Source organism: Bombus impatiens, unplaced genomic scaffold (genome assembly GCF_000188095.3).
Source record: "Bombus impatiens unplaced genomic scaffold, BIMP_2.2 scf_0233, whole genome shotgun sequence".
Taxonomy (NCBI): Eukaryota; Metazoa; Arthropoda; class Insecta; order Hymenoptera; family Apidae; genus Bombus; species Bombus impatiens.
The window spans coordinates 1,323,157-1,335,837 of record NT_176652.1 but is presented as its reverse complement, the minus strand read 5'-3'; the positions used below and the strand labels follow the sequence as shown (position 1 = coordinate 1,335,837).

Sequence of the window (12,681 nt, the reverse complement as noted above, 5' to 3'; positions counted from 1 at the left end):
TTCAGACTGGTAATTTATGGAAATGGGCCTTGAAGTGTCGATAACATCGAACGGCGACTATGAAGTAGGATTTACAAAGAAACTAATTGAACCGTAGGATTAAATTGATTTAAGTGAAGAGCGCGTGGGTACGAAATATGCTTGATTCCATCGTCCTAAGTATGCCTGACGAAAGAATAAGAACAGAAAAGAATTTCTTGTTTATATATCAGATTTAATCGATATTTGGTATAACCGCTTCCGTCGCGAATAACGTCGCAATTGACGACACGATTATCGATTTTATTATTTACACATTACATTGCATTATATATATTTCCTTGTTATTTCGAATAACTTAAAACGTGACTCAACATAAGCAGAAAAAGCGATACGAGAAGAAATCTATTTTCGTAACTTATACTTGTTTCATTCGATTCGACTTATTTCGTCAATTTTTCGTTCGGAGAAAAGAAACGCCGTGGACTTTCGAAATTTGTCGATTAGAAGTTCCGTTATACGCGACGATACCTGGAAAAATGAAGTTCGCAATTAGGAGAAAGTTGATAAATACTCGAGTGGTCAGTGACTCGTCGTCGTTCCACTTATAATATCTTCATATCACATTTCTCTGAACTGGCGTTGTTAAACACTCGACACCGATCTTCAAACGCGTAATAACGAGCGTGTAGACGCAACGGGAATTCCAAGCCATTATCGGTGAAATAAAAAGTTTCGTACGAAAGCAGCGTCAAACGAGACGCGTCCAATTTCTTGCTGAGCAATTATTCCGCGAAAAAGAGATAGTGTTTGCTTGTTTCGCGATGTCATCCGTTTCATTCGTTTATCTTCCGTTCAACGAAAAGAAGTTGCACAACAGCTCGAGCGTGACTGCAAAAATTCGGCGAGCTGTTTCCCGACTTCTTACGTGTCGAAAACGCTAACGAGTCTGGACCGTGTAGAAACGAATTAGGGTCTTAATTACATAATATTTTGCTGCAAACTACGGTGCAGTGCATTTTTCCGTTATTAAGTAAATTTAACAAAACCTTAAATAACAGAATTACCAACACATTGTGCAACATTACACCGTATCTTCTAGCGATTGTTCGATTAAAGATTCGTCCGTTGCTTCAACATTAATCGTTTCAACATTCCATTTTAGAAATATATTCTTCATTTTATTACAACTTTTGCCAGAAATTTGACCTTTTAACGAAAGATCATCGTCATAGCGCAGTCGAAGATATAAAATACCAACGATATACTTTGTCCAAGTAAAATTAACTACTCAAGGCAACCTCACGCGTGCACATATACACGAATCAAAACTGCCATCGTCATTCGTTTCAACAAGACTGCTTTCCTAACTCTTCTTTCTTAAAAATCTAATCATCGTAGATAGTCAGCTTCCAGGTAACGTTCATCCGCCAAAGAGCTACGTAAAATTAATTCGTCAATAACTTTCTAGTTGTCCGAAACGACGACAAACTCTCTATCGTACAACCACAAGAGCGACATCCGTCAGTTATTCACAATTTACCGAATCGAATACGATTTCTCTACGAGATACCGATGAGTTTGTTCTTGGATCAATTTCTTCCAAGACGTTTATCAGTTGACTATACAAACTAATAGCTGAGAGGTGCCCGAGGCAAGTGTCGCGCAACTTTCTTGCTGCCTTTAGCGTCTTCTGTTTACAATTACTCAAGCCGCTCGTCACGTACGACAGGCTGCGTGTACCGTAAGTTTGCCGTGCAGCCTGGCCGTATTTGCTCGCACGGTATGAATCTTGCGCGGGTCGTCTCACATTTTTGCGGTGAAAACAGTCGGAAGCTCGTCAACCAAACTTCGATCGACTGTCGTTCGCTCGATGTCTTCGGAGTTTATCCCAAAAAGCTTGTCGTTTCTGAAAGAACCGTTCCCCGTTTCTACGTGCACGCTATGTGTGCCTCTTGTTTCCTAGCAACGGTGTATTTTAGTTTTAGTTCCGTTAGTCTACCGTTATTTAACTTCAGGAAGATTTATGGTCGATACTTAAAGCTCGTACTGATGTATCCATTGATTTAGCGAGCCGGTGTGTAATTTAGTAATTTGCCATTTGCTACTAGCAAATTAAATTTTTAACTCAACATTATATGTTACTTAACGCTATACGTGTAACCAACGCTTTCTATGTACCAGGCAAATCGCTCAGTGCTAAGTGGCTACGCGTCATTCGACTAAATTACTATAGTCCGTTCAACGAGTCCAGCTATAAACATATGCACGTGACGGTATTTGAATAAGACAGGGACGTTGTCGTAGTTCTTAAATATCGTACTTACTACGTACTTACTACGAATTTTGGAGACTGAGAAATTCGTCCCGGATATGAACAAACGACTAGCGTTTGGTGATCGGCCAATGGTTAGGTCTGCTGCCTCTCACGTGTGCTTTCAGCACGCGAATGTTTGTTTATAGCTGTTTATTATAAACTGTATATTACTATTATTGTTATTATAATAAGCTGTATATTATAATGGCTGGTATCTTGACTCGTTGCACAAACGAGCTCTGTACGAGCTCTGTACGAGCCTTCAAACTGCGTAAGAGAGTACGATCGTTTAGAATTTCAGGACTAAAGAGTTTAGGTACGACGAGACTCCTCGGTTCTATGATCGCGTTGCCTTGAAAAAATACTTCTGGCACAAGGGACTATATTAAATACAACGGCGCTTACTTCGCAACTTGGAAAACAAATACACATGTAAGTGATTCAATGACTTGGCCGAGCAGCACTTTGTATCCTGACGTAAAAGTTTCTGACATGTTTGTACGTTGCGAGGAAAGAAAAACGAACGAATAGAGCGCAGAGATGGTTCGTATTGGAAGGTGAGATCGATTGGACTTTCACGAGTAAATGGAGTTGGTAATTAAAAGGTCGCGACTCCCGTCGACGCGTGGCCAAACGACAACGACGCCCAGTTTCTAATTAGAGTGCCACGGACTTCAGGCTGTGACCGTGTCGAGAGCCTGTAAATTTAGATCCGTGCAGAACAGGAAGTGTTCGCTGCGGCTCGTTTGATTTCCGGCCAGAACGCAGGTGACCCTTGCTGTCGCCAAGCTTGGAAAGCTTCGGATTAAATGAAAGTTCGAATGTCGTTCGTATCATGTTCGTTAAGGGTATTCTGGACATTGGTCATTTTGTTTCACCGACGAATATTTCAACGCGATATCTCTCTTACGATGTACAGTTGACGATAAGTATAATTTTAACATCCAACACTAGCGTATAGATAGGAGATTGTACTATTTAACACTTTACCGATCGATAGTCTATTAATCGGCTTTTTATCGCCGACGATCTTTCTCATTATTCGAGCAGTAATTTGTTATTTAGTACTAAGGTACCTTGCTCAGTTACGTCAGCTGCGTTGCTTTGTAAGCTTCCAGAGTTTGATACCAATTTGAAAAACATACCGTTCGCAATGAACAAAAAGAATCGTATTGGAGAGTCTGAACCGAAACAGAGCCGGCGCCAGGGAGAATCTGCGCCTGAGATGCCAGTGGGACGTGCGTATGCTGTTGAATCGCTAGCGGTATCGGTAAAATGTTAACGCGTTGAGTGTCGTGGTAGTCATCGGTGATCCATGTTATTAAATTTGTTTAGCATTATTAAAATAAGATCAATCGGATGGACTAAAAAGTTATCAACAATGCGAATGAACTAGGAATATTGCGGAGAAAAAGAAGCACAAATACGATATAATATTTTGCAAAAATTAAATGTTACATGGTGTTATATATTGTCAGCGTACTTTAATTAATTTCGATTTCGTTATTATTATTTCATTCGATGACTTTGCGTGGCGTCACATATTTCCATCGATGTCTTTCTGGCCTAGGAATGTAGCTAGGACTGCGACTAGCTTTACCCTTTTCGTAAATGAGATTATCCGAAGCTTTTCGAAAGATGTATGTCGACAAATCCAAACTCGCGTAAGCCGTTTTAGAACAAACTGCATCGCGACTCGATACCAGCCGATGTAGCTGCAAGTGCAGTGGAAGTCGTCTCCTTCGAACGGGACAACTTCTCACTGCTCGTATTACGTAGACGTATTCTGTCTGCGTTGATTTGCTCACCTGGTTCTGCTGATCGGTCGTCAACATTCTAGACAATATAAACGGTGTTCTTAGAAAAGGTTTGAGCAAAGCGTTAAACAATACGTTGAGAATTATAATCAAGCTGTGGATGTTTATACACATATAGTGCCCGCGAAAAGTATTTCAATACCATTGCATTTGTTATAGCATTTAAATTCAAGATAAATTCTTTGTCGTTTGGTAGGATTTTCATACGATCAGAAAAATGTTATACGTACAATGAAAATGAAACGTAGAAGCTGATAAAGATCTCTCGAAGGGAAAAAAGTATGTACAAATATTCGCTGGAAACACTCTTTACTCTCGACGATCTGTTGAAATTTAAATCTCCCAGAAATGTATAAACATTCGCAGTCTAATTACAAACCAAAGCGACGCTTATTCGAGTTCCAACGTTAGAAAATTACAGATCCACTAGATACACAATTTTTCCGAAACATTCGCAACCAGTTGTAACCGTCTAATTTAGCCTAAAATCGTCTAATTTAAACTCGATTTTCCATTTCGAAGAATACGCGAATCGAATAATCGTTGCCTTACGTGCGGTTGCCCGAATAGGAAATCTGCGATTTGGCCGGAATGAAATTTTTAAAGGACAAAGAGAATCGCGTTAACGCGAAAGAGCCGGCATAAAGCATAGAAATTTTGTCAGAGCGTCGACTGTCTGCAGGCGTGTCAGAAGCCTCTGAATAATGAAAGCAGCGTTGCGAATCGACGATGTTTTCCCTATGTTCCGTGCGCGACATCAAACTCGCGCCTGAATACGTTTCCGGGCGTAATTTAAGGCTCCCTGGGCGTGACGCTGGTTGGCAAATTCCAACGGGCCGTTAAATAATTCGTCGAACAACGTACTTTCGAGGCCCGATCGATCGTTCCGCCACGGCGTCCTTCAGGCAAGGTACATTGACTTTTCTTTCCAGCTGAATATTCGAGTGGATCTTGCAGGTGCTGGTTGCCATCGAATTTATCGAGTCGCGTACACGATCCAGCAACGTCACGTCGTTCTGTACGTCGTTCTTTGAACGATTTCCATCTTGTTCCGCGCGATCTTGGCGTTTCGCGATCCTTTCGTCGACTATGGCGGATTGGCTGTCTGACGCGTTGTCGATACTATTCCGCAGGCTTTCCTCCAGCTCCAGCAAATCTCGGAAAAACGTTTGGCCTTTGACGCCGAACAGACCTGTTCTGAAACAATTGCGCGTGTCTACCGAGCAACGATTCGAAGAAACGAAAGAAACAAACATCGAACATACCTGTTTTCGTTGTTGCACCTTTTTCTTGCGAGCACGTTCTCCGTATCGGAATGAGACTTCTTCAACATCGCCTGTTCTCTCTTTCGATGCCTCTTCAATTCCATGACGATCATACGTCGAACGATAACGTTCAATTCCTCCTCCTCTTTGCCGGAACTGGTGGCGCGTCTGTCGAGTATTTTTTCCAACAACTTTCACGTGTGCATCGTTTTATGATGTGTGTAATTATACGGTATAAGGAACGAACGAAAGCGTAGTGTGTTTAGAAATTTAATGCCACGGGTCGATGACATTTCTGCAATTTGCTTTTCCCTTTCGAGAAAACACGGGATTACTGAGTTACTAGCCGATCCAAATCAATCCGACGGATTAGAAAGCGTTAAATAATATACGAGGACAGAGCGATGACATCGCGTTCGCGACAATTTCGGTTGAAACCGTGAAAAGGATGGAACTTAGTTAGTAGTTAAAATTTCAATCGTGTCGTTTCGATTGAAATTTCAGTCGCGAGTATCTACGACGAGTATCGTACGATCGTAAAAACACATCGAGTATTCTCGTTCTAATTGACTTACGATCGGCTAAAGAAAATCGTAGATTCCGTTCTTCTGTCGTTCGTCGTCGAATTCTTCTTTGGAGACGATCCAACGTCTTCCTCTCCATCTTTGCTTCGAGATATCGCACTCTTGCTCCAATGAAACGCAGATTTTTCTTCCGTACAATTTGCCTCGCTTTTTGGGTCTATTCCAAACTGTTCGTCGAAATAATCGTCCTTCCGCGTACGCGCATCGTCAAGCTTATCCGCTGCCTCGCAGAACGAAAATTCCTCGAACGTATCAGCTACCTTTGCAGGATTTTCATTTTCCTTTTGTTCCACCTCCACGGATCCTTTCGATGCACGAGCAGTTTCTTCCGATGCATCCATCTCGAAATCAACTACCTTTTCGTTCGGAAGTTGTTGCGAATTTTTCGCGAACACGACGTCCTCTTGCAAGATCGAAACGAGAAACTTCTCCGCCAGGAAACGACTCACCGTCGCCTCCGAAGGTTTTTCATTTCTCATCTCGAAATTTGCCAAACGTTGCTGCGAATGTCCGCCGTCCCTTCCAATTTCTAAATGCGCCTCGAATTTATACGACGAACGAACCTCGTTGTTGTTCGGGCACGTATTCTCGTTTTCGCGAGCAAACGCGTCCTCTGCATATCTTTCCACTCCTGGAACCATGGCAACGTTTTTCATCATAGCGTAATCGGCGAGTTTGCCCTCGGACCAATCTATAAATTTCGACGAGGATGTTGCGCGGCTTTCTTGGAACGTTGCTTCGTACTGTGAATTCTTTCCCTCGCTCGTCGACGGTTCCACGTTTTTTAATTTATCGGCTGCTGCGTCGAAATTCGTTTCCAGAGTGACGTCGTCGTTCGAGGTTTTATCTAAATAAACGTCCATGTCGTTTCTAATATTCTGCCCGGTGATTTTTATCGAGATTGAATCATAACGACGCTTCTTTCGCTTTTCCAAATGACTTTTCAAATTCTTCCTAAAAGATGCACGAATATCTTGAAAGATCTCCCTGAGTAGACGTTTGACCGTGCAAGGTTCGAACTCCGGACGCCTATGCACGCTGAAAGCAGATCTTCGAGGAAATTAGTCGATTCTTATCGAAGTTAACTATCTTTCAAAATAATAAGAGGAGACAACAAGAGTATTCGTTTGTACGTATGATACAGTATAAAAATCATCGAATTTATTTAAGAGATTAACGAGCTGTTAAATTAATGACAAAATAGATATATTCGAACATATGGTTCTTATCGGAATTAGCTATTTAAATTAATCGATAACAAATTCAACAATTCTCTTACATCATTCAACGATCGTCTAATCCATCCTTATGAATACTAACAAGTCTCTATACGTCGATAGAAATACGCGAGTATTTCCTCGTATGATGAAAAACCACCGAGTGAGAAGACAAGTACGCAACAATCTGGAAGTCAGCAACGCCTATCGGATTGGCCGACAAAGCGATTACTCATCGACCGTACGCAATATTCGTCGCACGTAGAACGAAAGTCAGTGTCAACTTGGAAATTGAATCGAATCGATCAACCTTTTCGTGATTATTCGATTTGACGGGCCGCGATTTAATTACTTTTTACTATGGTCGCGGAAGTAACGGATTCCGCGTACGAAAATTCATCGGAAAAGGGGGGGGTCGGGAGTGCAATCGGCGCGATACAATCAATTAAATTCAATTACGAGGTAGCCACGCGTACGAACGGGCTTGCGCGACAAAATCGACGTAATTACGCTGGTTCTCGGCGGGAGACCTGGTCAATAATTGATTTCCTCCGCGCCACGAGACGCTTCTCGGTACCAGATGATCCGACGTCGATTTCTTCCACCTTCTTCTCGACTTGTTCACCTCGTAGATCGATAACAACCTCCGGACGCTCGACACCACGAGCAAAACGTTCCACGCGAGGACAACGAGCGAACAGATGCAGATTAGTGGTAATATCGAGCTCTCGTATCCCAGGATACTTGACATTCGCATAGTAGCAGAATTATGCAGGTAACACGATCACGAAAACGAGAATTTCTGCATGTTATCCTGGCACGTCCTCACTCGCGCATCCTTGCAATTTTTTTCTTTTTGTTACGTTAATTTCTTTCCTAATGAAATTCAAGTAATTTTCTTTCCACGAGAGATTTAGGTTACCGAAAGATGCGAATTTTGCGGCGGCGACCGAGCGATTTGCGATTGTTTTTTGCTTTATCCCGCAATGTTCCGGTTTAGATATACCTACGCGAAGTTTGTTCGTTTCCAACTTTTTGATCGTTTGGTATTTTTTTTTTTTTTTTTCATCCCTTTCATCGTGCGCGCGTGACTTCCGGGAGAGCGGCACAGTCGGGAACAATGTAAAAGTGGAGTAAGTATAGCATTTGTAATTTGAAACATGGCTGGACCGTGGCGTAGTTTGGAATTAATTTCCCGGAACCGTTCTAAATGCATTTTCGGTGCAAATATTTTTCGCCGACGAATATGAACGCGAATATTCAAATGCGTGGGAATTAAACCGGTCGCGGTGCATCAAGGAAGACGAATTTCGAACACGTTCAATAAATTGGAAGATACAATTTTATGCAAACGATATTTCGCCTGAGATATTAAACGACCCAGCCTCTAGAATTGCAAATGTGCTCGATGTTAATATGTATGGCATCGTGGAATTTAATATGTCGTGTCACGGTGATTTTACGGCAGATACGATCGGGTCGTGACAAACCCGATCCATTACCGACAACTGTCAACTACATGTTTAAAGACTCAATGTCACGAAGTTCGAGGCCACGAAACGTAATGAGAACGGCGTTGTGTTACCGGAACTCGACACAAAGAACGCGGACTCGTAAAGTTTCGTATCTTTTGAATTTCCTTTTCGAAAATGAATAGCTTCTGGTATTTAATAATTTCTAGATAGCAGATGTCGTATGGTAAATATTATGTTTTACGTTACGTTAATACATTGAACAACAAAGTAGAATTGAATAAACTATTGATTCAGCTCCTTGAAAATCATTGGAATTTCTACCGATATTTTTATCGTCGGTTTAAGTTCTCCGCAATTTAACACGAGTTTCCTGAATTTCATTGAACCTGATCGTAATAGTAAGAAAAAGTGTACCTATTCTATCGATCCATTATCCAATAGTTCGTCATTAATAATTTACTAGTTGCATAAAACTTTAGGTTTCTAGATCAACACGTTAGATACCAACGACGATATCGAGTATCGTGTGTTCTTAATTAATTATTACTTGACCTAAGTTCCCTATAATTTATAGATATCAAATTCACAAAGTTCCCTAAATTGCCACGAATCGCCTATAATTTCCAAATATTATCGAAATCGATCAGGATCGTATGAAAAACCAAATACCTGTAACGACGTTATTTCCATTGATAAACTCGACGAAATCCATGCAAAATTATATCATTAAAAAATCGAACGTTTCTTTAAACCACTCAACATGAAAATGTGAGAAAGTTGAACGAACTCTGTCCGTAATAACCGTTTCAATCGCGATATTTCGTCTGCAAATAAAGATAATGTATCTATCAAGGGATTAAAGGCGAATCGGGATCGCATCGTATCACGTTCATCGATCAAACGTCCTCGTTTCTTTCTCGTCGACGAGTATTATCTGAATGAAACGGTGCCCAGCGGTATCGAGCATTGGTTTTTCACCACTTCCTATCCACGAGTGGTGTATCGAGTATCCGGTGCACCCTTTAATTCGTACGCATCGCACGTATACGTGACGTTGACGATTCGAGGACGCCGTTGAACGTCAAACGCATGCCCACGTTACGAGGACTCTCTAATGGAGTGTCCTGCCAGGTCGAGTGGCTCCGTTGCATATCATTTACCTTTACGAGCAAACGCAGTTACACACTCGGCATAACATCGATGCTTTAATCACGTGATCCTGATTCTCGGTTAGTCGGCTACGTTTCGACCAATCTCTCTCTGGAACGTGTCGTAAGTTACCGCTTCGTGTCACGTTCATCCTCGTGATCCTCTATAAATAAAGTGTCGAACGATTTTATGCTCCGTTGCCGGTCGATCTCACTGCTATTAGGCTTCGCAAGATCTACGTTCATGACGGCTGCAATTAGTAGACTGCGAATGTTTACGCGAATTTACGCATGTCCGTACAATTTAGCTTTGCGAATGTAATTCCAACACAGATTTGTTTGGCGTATCAAAGATTACGATTGAAACGCGGATACCGATGCAGATTTCTATTTTTGCGAAGAGAATTAGAGAGATGGAATCCAAGCTGATATTTGTTCCAGGTATTAAATGTTACAAGGAATATTCTATATGGGATATTTCACTGACTTTAGACGTACGTTTGACAAATTTTTATATTTCTAAATACCTCGTAAATGTATAACAACGTACGGTCTAGTTATAGTATACGCTGTCGTAAAAAGAATCCAGGAATATTACGTAATCGAATTACGCCGAATAACGTAATAGCCGATTATGAAAACACGGACTAATGAAAAATTTGGAGGCGATCTCTTAGAAGAGTGATCAGCAGACAAGAATTGAAACTAAGAAAAATTACGACACTTCTATTCGAAAGTCCCTACTTAATGTTAACACGTATACTTACGAAATAATTCGAAATAATCTTCTCTCCTATGAAAATGAAGTTACTCCGTTGACCGAAAAAATCGAATATACGATTGCAATTGGAATCGAGGTCGAATCATAAACTACCGGATTTCGACGATACGGGGAATTTGGTGAAAGTTGTATCATAATTTCGTATTTGAACGCGGAGATTTTGGGATGCTGTGTAAGCGAAGGGATTAAATAAAGTGTGCTTATGTAAGTTACGAGTATCTTCGTAATTGTTCATGATTGACATGTGTTTTGAATACACGGTTTGAAGTACCTCCTACGATAGAAATTATACTTTCCTTCGATAGATCTGATAAATTATTCAGATTCTATAAATAGAAATCGTGTAATTATCATAACGAAGCTACATCGAGTACAGTTAGCTTTACAATGGTGCCATTAGGTCAACGTCAAAAATACTGCATTAAAAATGACAAATGGATCTGTCAAGATATTAAGTCAGACATCGTTTCTCGATGCCTTAAAACGCTAGCATAGACAACTACGGATATTTTTAAAGAGCTTTATTTTCTACCAAACAACATTCTCTTCCCTTACCATCGAAGTGGTTGCTACCTGCGCAAGCTTCTTACGCGAATATCGAGACTTCTGTAAGCTTCTATTCGTTTCCATTCGCAAGAAAGTGCATTACTGTTTCAAGCTGAACGACAGCGATACTGCAGCAGAAAGATGATCACGCAACGACGAACATCGAGTTGATACTGCTTCGACGTCAATAAATTCGATATTTGCAACCGTACAAATTCAGAAATAAGAAAACGGAAAACTGATAAACCACGATACTTGCTCCATTACAATTTTACTAAAGGAAATCTAACGCGATAGAACTAGTTACGATCATCCTGCGTTACCACTGTACATCCTCAAACGTCGCACGACAATAACGAACAATTTTCACGCGGATTATACCAAAGGATAAGGAGAAATATATTAAAGACACCGCGAAAGGAAGTGAAATAGATCAGCGTAGCGACGAACGGGGGAAAACGTTCCCTAAGTGACGACATTTTCACAGAATGTTTCCCACAGCTGGTCAAAAACCCGGAATAGAAGAAAGGAAGACGGAGACGCGGAGCAGTGTATTACTCCGGTTCCGTGGCCCTCTTAGGAGCTCTTAGCGAGTCGTACGAAAAGTTTCATGCATACGAATGTACGAGAAACTTTAGATGCACGGCGTTTCACGACGTATTTGGAATTAAGGCAGAAGATCAGCAAGAGAGAAAAAGAGATGAGACGTATCGGAATAGGTGGGAGAGCGGGAAAGAGAAAGAGAGAGAGAGAAAGAGAGAGAGAAATAAAGAAGGAACACGTAGATATTGGAACAAAAGATGATATAACGTATATTATTGCTTTCATAAGTCGTCACTTGTCATTCGGTAAAATTGCACTTTTTTAGAATGCCACTGTGCAACGATAACGGATGGATAGGAATGCATGAAGCATGAAAGGATAATACAAAAGTACGTACAGTTTCACGAAACTACATACAGGAACTTCGTACACGGTGTACATAAAGTTTCGTTCCACGTTACGACGGATATATCGAGTTTTAGTTCAAACGAAAAATACTTCGTTGGAATGTATCGAATGCACCTTGAAGTGTCTTTAAAATTAAGTTCGACGAAGTAGGAGCGTAACTGTGGCGTGACGCTGTAAGAAAGGAAAAAAGGACAAACGGAAAAGGAAGAAAAGGAAGGGACGATGAGTTTTGTCAGTGGACTCGTCGACAAAATAACCTAACAGATCCGTATCTTAGATGCTGAGATAACGGACACAAGTCAGAGAATGTAGGAGAAGCGTTTGCGACAATTGCCTTCGGTGTATATCTCTCTGGTGGCTGAGAACGTCGGCGTACAATATAAAAATGTATCGAAAGAGAACGAAGCGGAATAAAAATGAAATAAATGAATTTAAAAAAAAACAAAACGAAATAAAAAAAGAAACAAAAACTCACACACAAACGCAAGGTAATTGGCCTGATTACGAGAGCAACATGATTTCTGTCTTGCAGGCGGCGCGGAGACAGACGCGGTACAGGCGATCTTGGCCAGATATCTTCAGAGGCGTCTTCAGGGGTCGC

General features: G+C 41.1%; 2 protein-coding genes across 2 annotated transcripts in view; one reads left to right on the top strand and one right to left on the bottom strand.

Annotated features, from left to right (window-relative positions):
* Window positions 1-12,681, top strand: part of LOC100745046 — a 166,291-nt gene that overhangs the window by 79,041 nt on the left and 74,569 nt on the right. The window contains exon 3 of the mRNA XM_012384101.3: window positions 12,613-12,679. Within this exon, the coding sequence (XP_012239524.1) occupies window positions 12,613-12,679 (67 nt within the window). The remainder of the gene's footprint in view (window positions 1-12,612; window positions 12,680-12,681) is intronic.
* On the bottom strand, window positions 3,723-8,100 carry LOC112212610. The gene is made up of 5 exons (XM_024366723.2): window positions 7,710-8,100; window positions 5,954-7,000; window positions 5,379-5,546; window positions 4,978-5,310; window positions 3,723-4,132 (listed from the first exon to the last, which is right to left on the bottom strand). The coding sequence occupies exons 1-5, from the start codon at window positions 7,934-7,936 to the stop codon at window positions 3,811-3,813; spliced, it is 2,097 nt and encodes a 698-aa protein (XP_024222491.1). The 5' UTR covers window positions 7,937-8,100; the 3' UTR covers window positions 3,723-3,810.